This window comes from Enhydra lutris, unplaced genomic scaffold (assembly GCF_002288905.1).
Source record: "Enhydra lutris kenyoni isolate GAN:26980312 unplaced genomic scaffold, ASM228890v2 scaffoldscaffold22, whole genome shotgun sequence".
Taxonomy (NCBI): Eukaryota; Metazoa; Chordata; class Mammalia; order Carnivora; family Mustelidae; genus Enhydra; species Enhydra lutris.
Genome location: NW_019154106.1, coordinates 7,414,464 through 7,431,801, shown reverse-complemented (window position 1 = coordinate 7,431,801; position 17,338 = coordinate 7,414,464). Strand labels below are relative to the sequence as shown.

At 53.2% G+C, this 17,338-nt stretch overlaps 1 protein-coding gene across 2 annotated transcripts; it reads right to left on the bottom strand.

Annotated features, from left to right (window-relative positions):
• Positions 1-28: 28 nt before the first annotated feature.
• On the bottom strand, positions 29-6,238 carry LOC111150075 (menin 1). 2 transcript variants are annotated; one of them, XM_022507416.1, is made up of 10 exons: positions 6,195-6,238; positions 5,358-5,818; positions 4,249-4,457; positions 3,936-4,064; positions 3,584-3,624; positions 3,417-3,504; positions 2,595-2,731; positions 2,087-2,222; positions 1,530-1,694; positions 29-1,325 (listed from the first exon to the last, which is right to left on the bottom strand). In XM_022507416.1, exons 2-10 carry the CDS (start codon positions 5,800-5,802, stop codon positions 843-845), a joined length of 1,833 nt encoding a protein of 610 aa, XP_022363124.1. In that variant the 5' UTR covers positions 5,803-5,818; positions 6,195-6,238; the 3' UTR covers positions 29-842. The 2 variants fall into 2 exon arrangements, with proteins under 2 accessions (XP_022363124.1, XP_022363123.1); XM_022507415.1 differs by having other exon boundaries at positions 6,207-6,228.
• Positions 6,239-17,338: the final 11,100 nt, after the last annotated feature.

Sequence of the window (17,338 nt, the reverse complement as noted above, 5' to 3'; positions counted from 1 at the left end):
CACGGACGTGTACTTTTTTTTTTTTTACAAAATGTATTCATCTTCCTTGGAACTGAAAAATAAATCTATGTACAAAACAGGAAGAGATCAGGCTCCCCTCACCCACTCGCAAACCCCTGCAGATTTCCTCCGGAGTCCCCTGAGACGGGCTGGACCTCAGGGAGGTTCCCAGAGGGTCGGAAAGAGGTCTGCTCTGATCTGGGGCCAGTTTGGTCAGGAAGGGGGCGGGGCTCAGGATTCACAGGCCGGAGACTGCGTTTCGTGTCCCAGACTGGGGGGCAGAGAAGGGAAGAAGCTAGGATTTCCAAACTCTGAAAGTTTAAGTTCTTTGGGGTCGGGGGCTTGGATTCCCAAGGGATGGAATTCTGAAGTGCGGAATTGTACTCCTAGGGGCCGATCGGAGTCCCAGGTTCCCGAGTTGGAGGCGGGACCTGTGCTTCTGGGGTGTAGGGCGAAACCTTGGCCCCACAGGCCGGGAGCAACCGTGAGCAGCCCGGGTCTGGCCCAGGGTTAGCGCCTCGGTTCTGAGGTGGGGCCTGTTTCCAGTGCTTGGACCTTTAAAGATTAATGATGGAGCTCCAAGTGAGGTTTCCCTCGGCCGGCCGGCTGGGATTCCCGGGGGGGATGCGATCTACATTCCAATGACCGGCAGAGCCGGGGAGTGGTCTGCCCTCCCGCAAGTTGCAGCAGGGGTTCGGAGGTGGGGGGCCTGGAGGAGGGGCTCAGGCCCCCTTGGCCCGGGGGCGGGGCTTGGGTTCGAGGTCCGGGGGGGGGTGACGGGGGTGGCCCCTCCATCGGGACCGAGTGCCCTTGTCCCCCCACCGCAAGGGCCGGCAGGTAGTTCAGAGACCCTTGCGCTGGCGCTTGAGGAAGGAAAGAGTGTAGTCGCTAGGTGTAGACACCTTCTGCTTCTTCATCTGCACTTGCGACTGCGCCGTGAGCTGCAGCTTGATGGCGCTCGAGTTGATCTTGGTGGCCACCAGCAGCTCCTTCATGCCCTTCATCTTCTCGCTCTGGAAAGTGAGCACCGGGCCCTCGGGCAGTGATGACGCCGCAGGCGCTGGCGCCGGAGCCGTGCTGCCTCCTTCCGGGCCGCGGGCGGTGCCGGGGACTGTCCCTGGGGGCTTCCGAGGGGGTCCTGACATCGCCCCCTGGCCTCCGCCCGGGACCTTGTCCAGCGCGGGCTTCTTAGGCGGCGGTGGCTCCTCGGGCTTGGACTCACGCCGCGGGCCTCGCCGCCGTCCTTCCCGGGCTTCCTCGCCCCAAAGCTCCTCCGCCTCCGCCGCCTCAGCCTCCCGACTCACGATGCGCACCTTCTGCCGTACCTGGCCAGGGAGAAAAAGTGGAGGCCAGGCTGCAGGCCTGTGGCTGGAAGCCCAGGACCAGCCTCGGGCTGCGTGTCCCAGGGCCTCAGTCCTACCTACACCCAAAGGGGACAAGCCAACCCTCTTCAGGACCACGAAGGTTCTGCCTCCCCAGCGGCCATCACCCCCTGGCCTCCCCCGAAGGCCTGCGCAGCTGCTCCTCACCTGTCCCTCGAACCGGCCTAGGGACTGCACGAGGAAGGTGGCCCAGCCCACGTGCAGCACTGGCGTGGGGCTGCCCTCTTCCCACTTGCAGATGCCGTCATAGAACCGCAGCAGGTGGGCAAAGCACTCCGGGTCCTGGAGGGCAGAACCCTGGCTCTGGGCACCCTGGGCAAGGGGAAAAGTTGTCTTAGATCTTTCAGAGCCTCCTTCCTTTTGTAAAACCAGTCCTTAGCCAGGACTTGGGGGAAGGCAGAAGCCATCTCTTACCTATACCCCACCCCCCCCCAACTGAATGAGGGGCACTGACCATGAGAGAGATGGGCTTCCACACCCTTTCCCTGCAGGCACAGAGTAGTAACCCCTAAAATACCCTCAGCTCCCTCAAAGCCAGGCCAGGGACCCCCTACAGCAGATAGAATGTAGCTCTCCACGCGTGGCCACCTTCCCCCAGCAGGCCCCAGTCGCACACAGCAGTCCCTGTAGCCAGGGACAGGGAGCTCTGCTGGGGGGTGGGGAGGCCCGCAAGGTGAACACAGGCTGCCCCTCCAGCTCTTCACCTGGGTCTGCTCCCCTGGCCGCTCCTCGCCGGCCTCCAGCAGGCTGGCTGCCTCCTTCAGCAAGTTGGGGATGACATCATTGGCTACTTCAAAGAACTCCTTGTAGATCTCCTCGTCTTCACGGCAGTAGTTGTAGCTGTGAGAGCAGTAGGGCACTGTGGGGTCTGGGCCATGGCAGGGACCCCCAGGGACCTGGTAAGCGGATGCGGTCTTCCCTTGGAAATCATGGGTCTGAGTAAGCGGTGTGGGGAGCATGGGGCAGGGGGTACAAGTTCTCCCGCTGGATGGCAGTGTTTGCAAACTGGGAGGCCATGGGAGCCAGGGAAAGGTGTGAGGCCCTCATCAAGGGGTCCCAGCCTCCTGGGTGATGGTGGCTTTGGCTGCCTGGGGACTGGAGGGAGAAGGGGTAGGGCTGGGGACCCAGGCCTCACGCCTGGATGAGGGTGGTTGGAAATTAGGTAGAAGGGGAAGGTCAGCCGGCCTGAGGCCCTGGCAGGGGGATCCTCACTCCTGGATGACAGTGGCCGTGTCAGCCCAGGCCTGGAGGGCTTCGCGCACATTGCGGTTGCGACAGTGGTAGCCAGCCAGGTACATGTAGGGGTAGATGTGCTCATCCCGGTAGTAGGTCTTGGCTGAGGCAATGCCCTGGGGACAGAGCGGAGGGACCTCAGGGCACAGGCCCAGTGGCCGTGGATGGCAAAAATCCCATTCGGTCACACCCATGAGGCGCAGTGGGCCGATCCCAGAGAGTCCGGCCTCTGATCTCGCCCCACCCCCCTCTATCCTCTCTGCCAAGTGCTCCTGCCCAGGCTCTGCAGTGGGCTACCTGTTGAGGCCTGGACCACACTGCAGGGGGCAGAGACCCCCAGAGAACAAGGGCTAGGAAAGGGAAGGGACCCATTCTCCAAGCTCAGGACGCATCCATTTCCCGGGCTTTCAGACACACTCCTACACAAACACCAAAGGCTTTTAAGCCCGGCCCAATGTCCTTCCTACTCCCCCACCCCCACAGAGTTAAACAACCCCTTCCCAGGGATCCCGCCACAGGTGACCTCTGTTATACTCTAGGACAATAACAGGCAGCAGAAAAAGCAGGGCTGAGGGGACAAATTCAGACCCCAGCCCTCCCACGCTGGGGAACACAGAACACCCCTGACAGCCCTCCGTGCCCTCAATACATGCAGGGCAAATACTAAATGGGACACGGATGGGCGATACCCCTCGATACACATCAAGTTCCTCTCTCACCTGCCCCCTCCCAGTCCCCAAACAGAATGGGACCCCAGCCACTGTTGGGCCTCCCTTCTGTACCCTCCTGAGATGTCCCCACCTTGTGGTAGAGGGTGAGTGGGTCTGGCCGGCCAGGGGTGGGCTCCAGTTCCTCCAGATCTGCCAGGTTCCCCAGTGCCATGGGGTACCTGGGAAAGGGTCATTGAGTCCAGGCTGCCTCCCAGCCACCCACTCGGAGGCCCAGCCTGGCCACTTTCCCCTACTGACCTTTCCAGATGTCCCAGGTCATAGAGCAGCCAGAGCAGCTTCTGGGGGTGGGGGGCAAAGAAGAGAGAGAGAGAGAGAGAGAGAGAGAGAGAGAGAGGCAGGAGGGGGGGGGGGGAGGGTCTCAGTCTCCCAGGCAGATGGGAGTTTGGCAGCAGCAGGGACCTCCCACCAGGTGGGTGGGGCCAGAATTGAGGAACCAGCCCCTTCCGAGCCCTTTCACATCCCAGTTCTACTGTTCCCAAGAGCCCTGGGAAAGGCCAGGCAGAGAATGATCAACCTGTGTTCCAGAAGGGGAAGCTGCAGCTCCAGAAGGGAAAGCGCCCCCACCCGGGGTTCCCCAGGCACCCCTCACCTGCTGGAGCTGCAGCAGCTCCAGGGAGTCGGTGTGCAGGTCGATGGAAGGGTTGATGGCACACACCATGAACGCCACCTCCATCTTGCGGTCACAGCGCAAGTATGAGCCTTTCAGGTACAGCCAGCTCTTGGGAAAGCACAAGACGAGATGTCTCAGGATGGCCCACCTGGGCCCGCTCCAGAAAATGACCACCAGGAAAAGGGGATTCCCCCCCCTTCTTGGCATATGGAGGTGATGCCAGGAAGAGGGGAGGTGGCTTGGGCTAGGAGAGAAGAGTACCAAGTGCACCAAGTGGGGGGAGGGGCAGTACCCGCTCAGCCACACCCGCGTTGACCGTCTGGCCCCTGCGATCTTCATTGCCCTTGCCATGCCAAGTGACCTCAGCTGTCTGTTCTCCGTTGGGCCCAAACACTACCCAGGCGTGGTCCTCGGACAGGGCCAGGTGGACATCTCGGAGACCCAGAGCCTGGCAGGCCCCCACCACGGCAAACGCCACACCAGAGCTGTCCAGTTTAGTGCCTGTGGAAGGGAAGGGAATGCAAGAGGGTCCTCTGAGCTCTGACCTAGGGAAAGGGGCCAGGTCATGATGGGCCATGCTTCCTCCCATGCTCACCTCCAAGCCTGTGCCCAAACTTGATATGCTCCTGCCCATCCGTTCTCAATCCCTTTCCTCCTTTGTGTTCGAAGCCTCTCCCTCCCCCTTGACGTGCTGCAGCAGAAGACCTTCTCAGCTTTCCCGCAGCTCCACCCAGCCTTTGACCCTGTCCCTTCTCTTTCTCTGCAACCACATTATAATTGCTTTATTGTGCCTGTTAGATTATAACAGGGACGGCAAAAACGGGACCCTCTGGCCAACACTCCTTATTCATACACCCACTAGTAGATACTCCTAATTTCTCTCTGTACTCTTTTCCTGCTAGGCGCAGAAGCGGCCTCAGATTCCGTGGCACTCCAGGACCTGATTGCCAGTCTACTGGGCTTGGAGCAAGGAAGAAAGTTCTTTGCAAGCCCTGAGTCTTAAGCTCCTTGACGTGAAGCCCCTCCCTCATCTACTGACTTTCATGTAAGTGTCTCAAATGTAGCTGGTTTATGGCTCCTCACTCCCCAAATCTGCTCCTGCCTTCAGTGCCTCATACTGGGCTGAGGGACTCCTGTAGCTGCTCAAGGGCGGGGATGGGGGTACTGAGGAGGCAGAGTCAAGTTGAGTGGGGTGCAGGCCATTCTGTGCCTTAGGCATTATCACTTCCCCTCTCTGGGCTTCAGTTTCCCTTGCTGCAAAGAGGGTAATAACACTTGCCCCACTTCACAAGGCTTACAGGTCTTAATGGGCTCTGCAAACCGGACAGGGTTGTGAAGAGGTGGGCCAAGATTCCCAGGTGAGACAGGATTCTCGCCCTTTGCCACCTGTCAGGCTCCAACCTGTGATGAAGCTGAAGAGGGATTGGATGTGGGCCCGATCCTTGAAATAGGAGCGGCTGAGGCTGTTCCAGATGACATCGGAGACCTTCTTCACCAGTTCTCGGCTGGAGACACCCCCCTCTCGCGGGTAGAGAGACAAGTCGACGGCGCCACGGATCTGGGCGGTGAAGCGGGCATACAGCGCAGCGATGATGGACAGGTCAGCCACAGGGAAGTAGGTAAGCCCGCCAGGTGGGTCGGGCGCGGGGCTGGGCTGGAAGGTGAGCTCGGGCACATTGGTGGGGATGACGCGGTTCACAGCAAGGAAATGCTCCACGAAGCCCAGTACCAAGGACAGGAGCACCAGGTCCGGTTCCTCTCGGCCCAACTCGGCAGCGAACAGCCGCACCACGTCGTCGATGGAGCGCAGCGGGAACAGCGTCTTCTGGGCGGCCTTCAGCCCCATGGCGGCGGGCCTCGGCCTGCGGGCGAGTCGGAGGAGGGGGGGTCGGGGGGGTACGACCGGGGAGCCCCCTCCCAGGCTCAGCTAAGGTTCTACACCCCCATTCCCTACATTCTCTTGCTTTCCCGCCTCCCGGCCCTCCGCTCGTCTGTTCCCCCTCTTCCGTGGAAGACCCCTCAGCCGAGGCTGTAAGGGCCTCCTCGTCCCCCACAACCCCAGGAGCCGCGGCCCCGACGGGGGTGCGCCCCTAGGACCCCGCTGGGGAACCCTCCCTGGCCGCCCCGCCCCCTCTCTACGACCGCACCCCCGGGCACCTAGAGTCCGTCCGGAACACGCCCTTAGGCCAAGCCCCCCAAATCCCAAGGAGAGTCCTGGCCTGGGTCCCCCGCGCCCACCTCCGCGCTTACATCCCACACAAGGCACCACGGCGCCCGCCGCCTGGAGCCTGCTGGGAAATGGAGTTCCGCCCCTTGGGCCGCACCGCCTGCCGGGAAGTGAAGTCCCGGGCCCTCTCCTGTCCCTGCTGCGTCTTGAAATGGTGGCCGGCCCGACAATCCGCGGTGGCTGATGGGAGTGGTAGTCCCGCAGCTCTGGGCTCCCGAGCAGTAGGTGAGGAGTGGAGGCTGCGCCACCTTCCTGAGATCCTCCGGGATTGGTCACTCCATTTCACGCCCTCCAGGTAGGCCGTGGAAGCGCGGTAGGTTCTGGGAGATGTAGTCCAGGGAGTGACTCAGGCATTCTTCAGGCTGCCTCTGGCTTCGGCTGTCAGATGTCGTCAGGATGTGAGGAACACGGGTACTTTTAAACACTGCAGGGTTCCGTAAGTGCCTTCAAACCCTTGAGTTGGGTATTTATCCGTATCCATTAACATGTAAATGTGTCTACTGTATCTAGCAGTTCTTCCTAGTTCTGTTCTTCAGGAAGTTTAATATATGTGCAAAGAGGAACATTTAAAGAATCATTATAGGGGCGCCTGGGTGGCTCAGTGGGTTAAAGCCTCTGCCTTCTGCTCGGGTCATGATCCCAGAGTCCTGGGATCGAGCCCCGCATGGGGCTCTCTGCTCAGCAGGGAGCCTGCTTCCTCCTCTCTCTCTCTGCCTGCCTCCCTGTCTACTTGTGGTCTCTGTCTGTCAAATAAATAAATAAAATCTTAAAAAAAAAAAAAAAAGAATCATTATAGTTACTTGTAATAGGGTAAGAGCATATTATTGAGGGGGAAAAAAGCTTCAGAACGATATTTATTATAAGATATTATCTACATTAAGAAAAAAAATTTTTAAGAGGCGTTTTTTATTTTTTAATTTTTTTAAGATTTTATTTATTTATTTGACAGAGAGAGAGATCACAAGTAGGCAGAGAGACAGGCAGAGAGAAAGGGGGAAGCAGGCTCTCCGCTGAGCAGAGAGCCCGATTCAGCCCTCGATTCCAGGACCCTGAGACCATGACCCAAGCCAAAGGCAGAGGCTTTAACACACTGAGCCATCCAGGTGCCCAAGAGACATTTTTTTAAAAGATTTTATTTGTTTATTTATTTGCCAAAGAGAAAGAGAGCCTACAGGCAGGGGAGCGGCAGTCAGATGGGGAAGCTCAGTGGGGAGCTCCACGTGGGGCTCAATCCCAGGACCCCAGGATCATGACCTGAACCAAAGGCAGACACGTAACCGGCTGAGCCACAAGGCGTCCTTATTAAGAACATTTCAAACCAATACTAAATAATTTCTACAGAATCATCCATTCACCTTCCTTATTAATTCAACAAACAGGTTTTAGGTGCTTGTGGGCCAGGCACTCAGTCCTAGGCACTGGATATATAGCAGTGAGGAAAACATCAAATTTCCACCCTTCGTCACCTCTATGGGTATTTTCCCCCCACATCCATAAGTCTAGTCTCATCATGAGAAAACATCTGGCAAGCTCAAACTGAGGAACATTCTACAAAACACCTGACCAGTACTCTTCAAAAGTGTCAAGGTCATAAAAGATGAGGAAGGACAAAAACTGTTGCAGATTAGAACAGAGTAAGACAGGACAACCAAATGCAACATGGTATTTTGGGTTGAAGTCTGGGACAGAACAAGGACATTAACAGAAAAAAATGGTCAACAGGGTGGCTGATGTTTGTAGTTTGCCTAGGACTAAGGGGACTTTAGGAGTATGGGACTTTTGTTTTTTTAATAAAGGTTTTTTTAATTTTTTAATTTTTATTTTTATTATTATTATTTTTTTTAAAGTGAAGGTCAAGCAAAGCTTTATTCTGCGCCAAGCATCAAGAATCTAACCGAACGTTTGGGGCCGTGCCTCTTACAAGAGAGAGCGACCAATTTTTTTTTTTTTTGACAGAGACACAGCAAGAGAAGGAACCCAAGCAGGGGGAGTAAGAGAGGGAGAAGCAGGAAGCAGAACTCCCGCGGAGCAGGGAGCCCAGTGCAGGCCTGGGCTCAGGACGTTGGGATCAGGGCCTTAGCCAAAGGCACACACCCAACCACTGAGCCACCCAGGTGCCCCAGGAGTATGGGATTTTAGTCTTAAAACCAAACCAGTCAGAGTACCTGGGAACCCTCCTTGTGAAATTCAAATAAAGTCTGTAGCTTCGTTCATAGTTTTCATCAGTTAAGTTTGATAAATGTATCCTGATTATGTCAGATGTTAACATTAGGGGAAGCTGGGCAGAGTGTATATGGGGACGAGATCACCAGTGACCAAGTTCTGGGGTACTTCTTCGCATAGAGATTAGGAGACCAGGAGGAACAAGCAAAGAAGACTGGCCAGAGAGATAGGAAGCAAATCAGATGAGCCTTTGTGCAGAAGAAGACAGAGGTGTGACCAATAGTATCAGATGCTGTTCATAGGTTAGCAAACTAAGCATAGAAGGCTGACTGGATTTGGTTCAGAGGGAACGCCTGGTGACCATGTTTAAGAGCAGTTTGGGAGCAAAAACCTGAAGTTCCTTGGCTCAAGAAAAATGAGAGGAAAGAAATTGGAGACAGTGCTAACACTCAACTCTTTCAGGGAGCTTTGTGGCAAAGATGGAAGAAAAACAAGATGGCAGCTGGTGGGCGGGGCAGGGGTTGGGGGGAAGAGGGTCAAAGGAGGTTGAGGTGGTGGTGGTTAATAGAGCCTCCAAAAGGGGCGCCTGGGTGGCTCAGTGGGTTAAAGCCTCTGCCTTCTGCTCGGGTCGTGATCCGAGGGTCCTGGGATCGAGCCCCACATCGAGCCCCACATCGAGCCCCACATCGGGCTCTCTGCCCAGCAGGGAGCCTGCTTCACCCCCCTCCCTCTCTGCTGCCTCTCTGCCTACTTGTAATCTCTGTCTGTCAAGTAAATAGATAAAATCTTTAAAAAAAAAAAAATAGAGCCTCCAATGCGTGGAGGGAATGAGAGTTCCTGAGTGGCATGTTTGGCCTTTGCTAGGAACATGAACAGTTTCCCTGCAATAATTGGAGAGAAGGCAGACTACATGGGCACATGTAGTCTTGGGGACTTTAATGTTCTCGGTGAAACAGGAAACCCAGTTGGTGGTCTCTTTCCCTCCACACCTTTGCTCAGGTGTCACCTTCTCAATGAGGCTGACCCAGACCTGACCAGCCTACTTGAGATCACACTCTCTGAGGCGCCTGGATGCACCAGACTCTTGATTCCAGCTCAGGTCATGATCTCAGGGTCCTGGGGTAGAGCACCCCCCGCCCCACCCTACCCCCTCGCCTCACCCCCTACCCCCCCCCCCCCCCCCCCCTTGGCCCTTCCCTCTGGGGGGAGCGACTCTTTTTCTTCCCCCCCCCCCCCCCATGTGTGCGTGTGCTCTCTCTCAAATACAGTCTTTTTTTTTTTTTAAGATTTTATTTATTTATGTGACAGAGAGATCACAAGTAGGCAGAGAGGCAGGCAGAGAGAGAGAGAGAGGGAAGCAGGCTCTCTGCTGAGCAGAGAGTCCGATGCGGGGCTTGATCCCAGGGCCCTGAGATCACTACCCGAGCCGAAGGCAGAGGCTTAACCCACTGAGCCACTCAGGTGCCCCTTCAAATACAGTCTTAAAAAAAAAAAGAAGATCATACTCTCCAACACAAATTTCTCTTTCAGTCCCTCCACCCTGCTCTACTCACCACCCCCCCCCAAATGAGTAAACCTTTCTAGAACAGAGTTTCTCCACCATGGCCCTATTGACATTTGAGCCTAGAAAATTCTTTGTAGTTGGAGAAAGCCCTCTGTGCTCTGGGATGTTTAGCAGCATCGCTCACTTCTATCAACTAGATGCCAGTAGCCCATCTTCCCCTGTTGTGACAGCTGATAATGTCTGCAGACATGGCCAAGTGTTCCCTGGGGGGGGGGGGCAAGATTACTCCCAATCGAGAACCACCTTTCCAGCATCTTATATAACTTATTTGTTCATTGTTTGTCTCCTCCCACAAAAATATAAGCTCCACGAGGACAGGATATTGTCTCTTTCATTCACTGATGTGTCCCATGTGCCCAGAATAGAGTCTGGTATACAGTTGGTCTTCAGCAAAGATTTGCTGAATAAATAGATGAATTCTGCCAGAGAGAAACTATAATGATTGAGCTGGAATTTATGCTGTGTGAGGAGGGACGTAAGACACATCAGGGACGAGCGACAGCCCAAGTGTGGCAAAATCAGTGGATTGTAGGTTCCAGTGGGGTCAAAAGTTTACTGGAGTTGGGGTGATAGAGGGAGCTGGAAAGATAGGGGTGTTGGTTAGAGATGCTTGAGATAGGGATGCTTGGGATCGAAGTTACAAGGAGAGAGCTGTCGTTATTGGCAATGAAAAGACCTAGCACGGTGCTTCCAGTAGAAATGTAATATGAGCTATATATATATAACTTTAAAATTCCTAGTAACTACATTAAAAAAGTAAAAGACTTAAGCAAAATTAATTTTAATTATGTCCAAATGTTATTTCAAGTTGTAGTCGATATAAAAATTATTAATGATAATTTATACATTTTTTGACACTAAGTTTTTGAAATCTGCTCTATTTTATATGCAAAGCACATCTCACTTCAGGCTAGTCCCTTGTCAAGGGCTCCAGAGCCCATGTATTTGGTGGCTGTCACGCAGGCGGAAGCAGCTTTCCGAGATGGCTATGGGAGCGTGTGGCTTGGGCAGAGTGGAAGAACACAAGATGTCATGGGAGAGGAGGGTTCAAGGAACAGAGAGACCCAACGTTGGGTCATCCATATGTTCATCAGAGTCTCTAAGAATTAAAACTGGAGTAGGAAGGAGAGAGTGACAGCAAGTCAGGAGCTAGAATGCATGCCCAGCTGAGTGTCTGAAAGGAGGGAGGAGGGAGGGTGTCCGTGAGCGGCAATGAGAATCATGGAGAGCACATACCCCACCTCCAGTCCCAGTGATAGAAGGAGGTGCAGTAGTGACCTCGGGTTCCTGCTAGAGCGGGGGGGGGGGGGGTTAAGGACCATTTACAGAAGAGGATGAAGACGGGGGATTTTGCTGGAGATGGCCATGAGCCTGGAGGGCACCGTGGATTCCTAGTAGGAACTGAGCATGGAGATGAGGTCAGAAAAGGGGACAGCCAGAGCATGGAGACCCTAGGTGGCCTGAGTCCCTTGCAGGGACGCCGAGCAACAGAGATAAAGGGCAGGACTAGTTTTGATGGTCCTGAGGCAGGAGTGAGGTGGGGGGCCGGTGTGAGGGTGAGAGTACCGAGGGCTGGGCTTCCTGCCAACAGTAGGAAGGGCCCTAAAGCTCTGATTTGATTTCTGCTGATGGAAGCAAGGTGACTCGGGGAGGGTAGCCCCCCTTGATGGCTACCAGTGTATGTATATATATGGGCATATATGGCAACACAGAGACATAAATTCACCTCATGGGGGGAGGGGAGAGAGTCACAGCAGAATTCACTCTCTAATTTACAAAACAAAAGGTATCATAATTAAAATTAATAAAATTTTTAAAAAGATTTTATTTATTTATTTGACAGAGACACAGCAAGAGAGGGAACACAAGCGGGGGGAGTGGGAGAGGGAGAAGCAAGCCTCTCGCCAAGCAGGGAGCCTGATGCGGGGCTGGATCCCAGGACCCTGGGATCATGACCTGAGCCGAAGGCAGATGCCCAATGACTGAGCCACCCAAGCACCCCCAAAATTAATTTAAAATAGCATCAACTATGTAATATATTTTTTTTAATTTTTATTTATTGGGGCGCCTAGGTGGCTCGGCTGGTTAAATGTCTGCATTTGGCTTAGGGCATGATCCCAGAGACCTGGGCTTGAGCCCTACATTGGGCTCCCTGTTCACTGGGGAGTCTGCTTCTCCCTCTCCCTCTGCCTCCCCACCCTACTCTAGTTCTCTCTCACTCTCTCTCTCATTCTCACTCTGAAATTAAAAAAAAAAAAAAAGACACCCGACCCAAAAAAGATTTTATTTATTTGAGAGAGAGAGTGAGCATGCACCTGTGAGTGCGAGTGGAGAGTACAGAGGGAGAGGGAGAAACAGACTCCCCGCTAAGCATGGAGCCTGATGCAGGGCTTGATCCCAGGACCCTGAGATCATGACCTGAGCCCAAGGCAGACACTTACCGACTGAGCCACCCAGGTGCCCCGGCTATGTAATATTCTTGACAAAAAAGTCAAATGTGAATTTAATGGGAAAACCATCAGAAATATGTAAATTGCAGGCCATTCTACAAAACAGCAGGCCTAGACCCATGAAAAAAGAATGTTAATATCATGGAGGCAACAAAAATGGAGGCCAATAGAATTGTTCTAGGTTAATGGAGACTAGAGAGCCTGGACCACCAAATGCAACCTTTGATCTAGAATCAGATATCTGATTTTTTTTTTAAATGCCATAAAGTGCATTTTGGGGGCGCCTGGGTAGCTCAGTGGGTTAAGCCTCTGCCTTCGGCTCAGGTCATGATCTCAGAGTCCTGGGATAGAGCCCTGTATCGGGTTCCCTGCCCAGTAGAAAGCCTGCTTCCCTCTCTCTCTCTCTCTCTCTCTCTCTCTGCATGCCTCTCTGCTTACTTGTGATCTCTGTCTGTCAAATAAATAAATAAAATCTTAAAAAAAAAAAGATTAAAAAAAAAAAAGAACATTTTGGACACAGTTGTACCATGAATTGGGCGGCTTAAACAACAGAAAAACACAGAAACGTCTTGTCTCCCCATCTGGAATTTGGAAGGCTGAGGTCAGGGTGTCCGCCAGGCTGATTCCCTCTGAGGCCACGAGGAAGAATCTGGTCTAGACGCAGCTGCTGGGGGTTTGCTGACAATCTGTGGTGGTCCGTGGCTTATAGAAGTGTCGTCCCAATCTTTGCCTGCACCTTCACATGGCCTTCTCCCTGTGTGTCTTTGTGTCCAAGTTTACCCCTTTTAAAATTAAAAAATAATGGGGGGGGCGCCTGGGTGGCTCAGTCAGTTAAGCGTCTGACTTCGGCTTAGACCCTGATCTCAGGGTCCTGGGATGGAGCCCAGCGTCAGGCTCTGAGCTCAGCATGGAGTCTGCTTCTCCTTCTGCTCCTCCCCGTTTGTACTCTATCTTTCAAATAAATAAAATCTTTAAGAAAAAAAAGGTAAAAAAAACTTTTTTAAAGCAAACTCTAACCCCGTGGGGCACAAACTCACAACCCCAAGATCAAGAATCGCACGTTCTACTGACTGAGCCAGCCGGGTCCCCCCAAGTTTCCCTTTTCTTAAAGTAACCGGTCATATTGGATCAGGGCCCACCTTAATGAACTCATTTTAACTATGTCTGCAATGGTTCTCTTTCTCAGTAAGGTCATGTACTGAGGTATTTGGGGTTAAGACTTCAACAGATCAATTTGGGGGACACAGTACACCCCATAACAGATTATCATTAGATGATATTGTTTTATCAGTGTTAAATCTCTTGAGACTATTACAGTGACTTCTCGTGGCTCCTTATTTTTTTTTTTTTAAGATTTTATTTATGTGGGCACCTGGGTAGCTCAGTCATTGAGTGTCTGCCTTTGGCTCAGGCCATAATCCCAGGGTCCTGGGATCGAGTCCCACATCCAGCTCCCAGCTCCGCGGAAAGCCTGCTTCTCCCTTTCCCACTCCCTCTGCTCGTGTTCTCTCTCTCGCTGTCTCTCTCTCTGGCATGTAAATAAAATCTCAAAAAATTTTTTAAATTTATTTTCCAGAGAGAGAGTAAGAGGGCACGAGGAGGGGGAGCAGCAGGCAGTGGGAGAAACAGTCTCCCTACTGAGCAGGGAGCCTGACACGGAGCTTGATCCCAGGACCTGGGATCATGACCTGGGCTGAAGGCAGCCGCTTCACCGACTGAGCCACTGAGGCACCCCTTCTTTTTTTTCTTCTTCTTCGTCTTTTTAAGATCTATTTATATATTTTAGATAGCTAACCAGGGGGAACAAAGGGAGAGAGGGAATTTCAAGCAGACACCTCCTACTGAGCATGGAGCTGGACACCAACCCCGAGACCATGACTCCGGATGAAATTAAAGAGTTGGACACTTAACGAACTGAGCCACCCAGGCGCCGCATGGTCACTCCTTGTTCTTAAGGGATGCCTGTGAAATATTGAGGTGCTCAGTGTAAGACATCTGCAGCTTCCTTTCATATGATAGCAGGATATGTGCTATATACAAATGCAGATATGGATAGATACGGAGGGGAAGCCGAGGCAGCAAAATGTGAACAGTTGGTGAGTAGAGGTGGAGAGTACAAGGAGAGCTTATTTTCTCGATCTTTCCATAGGTTTGAAATTTGTCCACATGAAACATTGGAAGGAAATTAATTCTATTTATTTATCTTTAAGACTTTATTTTTTTAAAGATTTTATTGATTTATTTGCAAGACAAAGAGATCACAGGTAGGCAGAGAGGCAGGCAGAGAGAGAGAGGGGGAAGCAGGCTCCCTGCTGAGTAGGGAGCCTTATGTGGGGCTCCATCCCAGGACCTTGGGATCATGACCTGAGCTGAAGGCAGAGGCTTAACCCACTGAGCCACCCAGGCACCCCTTTAAGATTTTATTTTTAAGTAACCGTTATGCCCAATGTGGGGATCAAACTCACGACCCCAAGATCAAGAGTCACACACTCCACTGACTGAGCCAACCAGGTGCCCTGGGAGAAAAAAAATTTTTAAAGATTTTATGTATTTATTTGACAGAGCGAGATCACAAGTAGGCAGAGAGGCAGGCAGAGAGAGAGGAAGGGAAGCAGGCTCCCTGCTGAGCAGAGAGCCCAATGCCAGGCTTGATCCCAGGACCACGGGATCATGACCTGAGCTGAAGGCAGAGGCTTTAACCCACTGAGCCACCCAGGCGCCCCTAAGAGATGATTTTAAACTTTAAAATCCTTTTATGTTTTCCAGCCCATCCCAGGCGCCCCGAAAATAAATTTTTAAAAAATGTGAAAATCTTTTGGCTGAATCATTGCTGGGTGTCTGGGAAGCAGCCATTTCCCCAGTTTGGGGAGGATGGTTGCGGGCCTTAGCTTGCGGGAGGCCTTGGGGTCCCTGCCCCCTCTCTGGGGTTCTGCATCTCAGTGGGTGGAAGCAAACATTTCCAGAGGGGACTGAAGGCATTTTACACTCATTGCACCGAAGTCTCGCCAGAACGTCCCATGAAGTGGGTCTTAGGATCCCCCATTTACGGATGGGAAGACGAGGCTTAGAGAGGTCAGGTAACTTGTCCATGACTGCACAGCTAGGCTAGAGGGTTGTCTGACTCTCAAGGCTGGAATTCCCAGGACACCCTCCAACTCCCATTCCCAGCCAGATATGACACTGGGGCCCCTTCTTGGTACTGTCCCCAGTTTAGGGCTGGCCATGCATCTCAGGGCATAGTCCTCAGCTCCCCAGGCCTTTCCCTTTTTTTTTTTTTCCCCCTGAGATTTTTATTTATTTATTTATTTGACAGAGAGAGAGAGAGAGAGAGAGAGAGAGAGAGATCACAAGTAGGCAGAGAGACAGGCAGAGAAAGAGGGGGAAGCAGGCTCCCCGCCGCGCAGAGAGCCCGATGTGGGGCTCGATCCCAGGACCCCGAGATCATGACCTCAGCTGAAGGCAGAGGCTTAACCCACTGAGCCACCCAGGCGCCCCTCCCCAGGCCTTTCCTGATCCCAGGGGCACAGGCCGTATCCTCCCTCCCCGTGCACCTCAGGCCTGGGTCCTGCTCAGTCAGGGACCCTAGAGCTGAGAACAATGAGAGCCCTCCCACGCCTACCAGCCTGGGTGGGGCAACAGGGCGCTGGCGCCGAAGGTGTGCCCGGCGGATCCCGGTCCACCTCGCTCCACCCAGCTCTGTGCCCCCAAGGCTGTACTGCGAGCTGCCAGGACCAAGCTCTATGGTCCTCCGGCTGCTGCTTGTGTTTGGACAGAGGGAGGCGGGAGGTGGAAGCAAGTATGAGGAATGTGCTCCTGGGCTGGCTGCCTTTGTGCTCAGCCACTGCCAAGTTCGACTGAGAGCCACAGCTTCTATCAGGTGACACCGCCGTCTCTTCCCGCCTGCGGGTGCTGACAGCTTCCCACGCGGCTAGCGCTCAGGAGCCCTGCCTCTCCTTGACAGGTTCCATGAACACTGCCCACATTTCTGTAAACCGTCCCTTTGCTGTTGAACTGTCTTCACCCCCATTGGCATGTGTCATCTGATTCCTGGAAGTATGGGGGAGAGAACTCAATTCTTTAACTCTCCCTGACATCCCCGTTCCTCCCTCCATCTTTTTTTTTTTTTTTAAGATTCTATTTATTTATTTGACAGAGATCACAAATAGGCAGAGAGAGAGAAGGGGGAAGCAGACTCCCTGCTGAGCAGAGAGCCCGATGCGGGGCTCAATCCCAGGACCCTGAGATCATGACCTGAGCCGAAGGCAGAGGCTTAACCCACTGAGCCACCCAGGCGTCCCCTCCCTCCATCTTTGATCCCTCCACGCCACCCCAATTTCTGAGCCCCAGGAAGACAGATCCAGGCAGGGAGGCCAGCAGCTTAAAAAGTCATCTTTATTGGTTTCCAACTGCCTCACAGAGCATCAGGGTCAGTCCCTCCTGGGAATATGGTGTTTGAAGAGATAAATACTTATTTTGCCCCCAACTTGTCAGTAGAGGGAAGTTTAATAAAAATAGTAATATAATAACAATAATAATGACTATGATCAATAATAAAATGCCTCCTATGATCCCCTAATACACAGGTGGTTGAAGCTTTGAGAGAAAGGACCACCCCCCCCTTTCTGGGAGGGGCCAGAGTGTGCCCGGAGACCCTCCAGCGGCCCCCATCAGGTGCCATCTCCCACCAAGTAGCCTTTATAAATACCCTCCCCATCCTGTCCCTGTCTAGGAGTGATCTCCCCTGGGCGGATTAGATACAAGGTCAGTTGGTTCACAGGGCCCCTCTCTGTTTCCAAGCCCGCTGAGCTCCTCCCCAGAGAGAAAGGCCCCTATTAGTAGTGTTCTCCTCCCGGCCCCCCTCGGCTCTCTGCTGCTCTTTACTGCTCCTCCTTTATCCCTGTCCTCCTCTGGGCGCCTCCCCGCTCCTACCAGTCACTAACACAGCCTCTTTCACTTCCTTTCCTTCCCTACCTTCTCC

Excerpts from the sequence above, each read along its gene's own strand:
- LOC111150075 (XM_022507415.1), bottom strand. Across the intron at positions 3,625-3,935 it reads AGCTGCTGCAGCTCCAGCAG|AAGCTGCTCTGGCTGCTCTA; the intron begins GTGAGGGGTGCC and ends CCCCACCCCCAG. Across the intron at positions 1,326-1,529 it reads TAGGCCGGTTCGAGGGACAG|GTACGGCAGAAGGTGCGCAT; the intron begins GTGAGGAGCAGC and ends CTCCCTGGCCAG.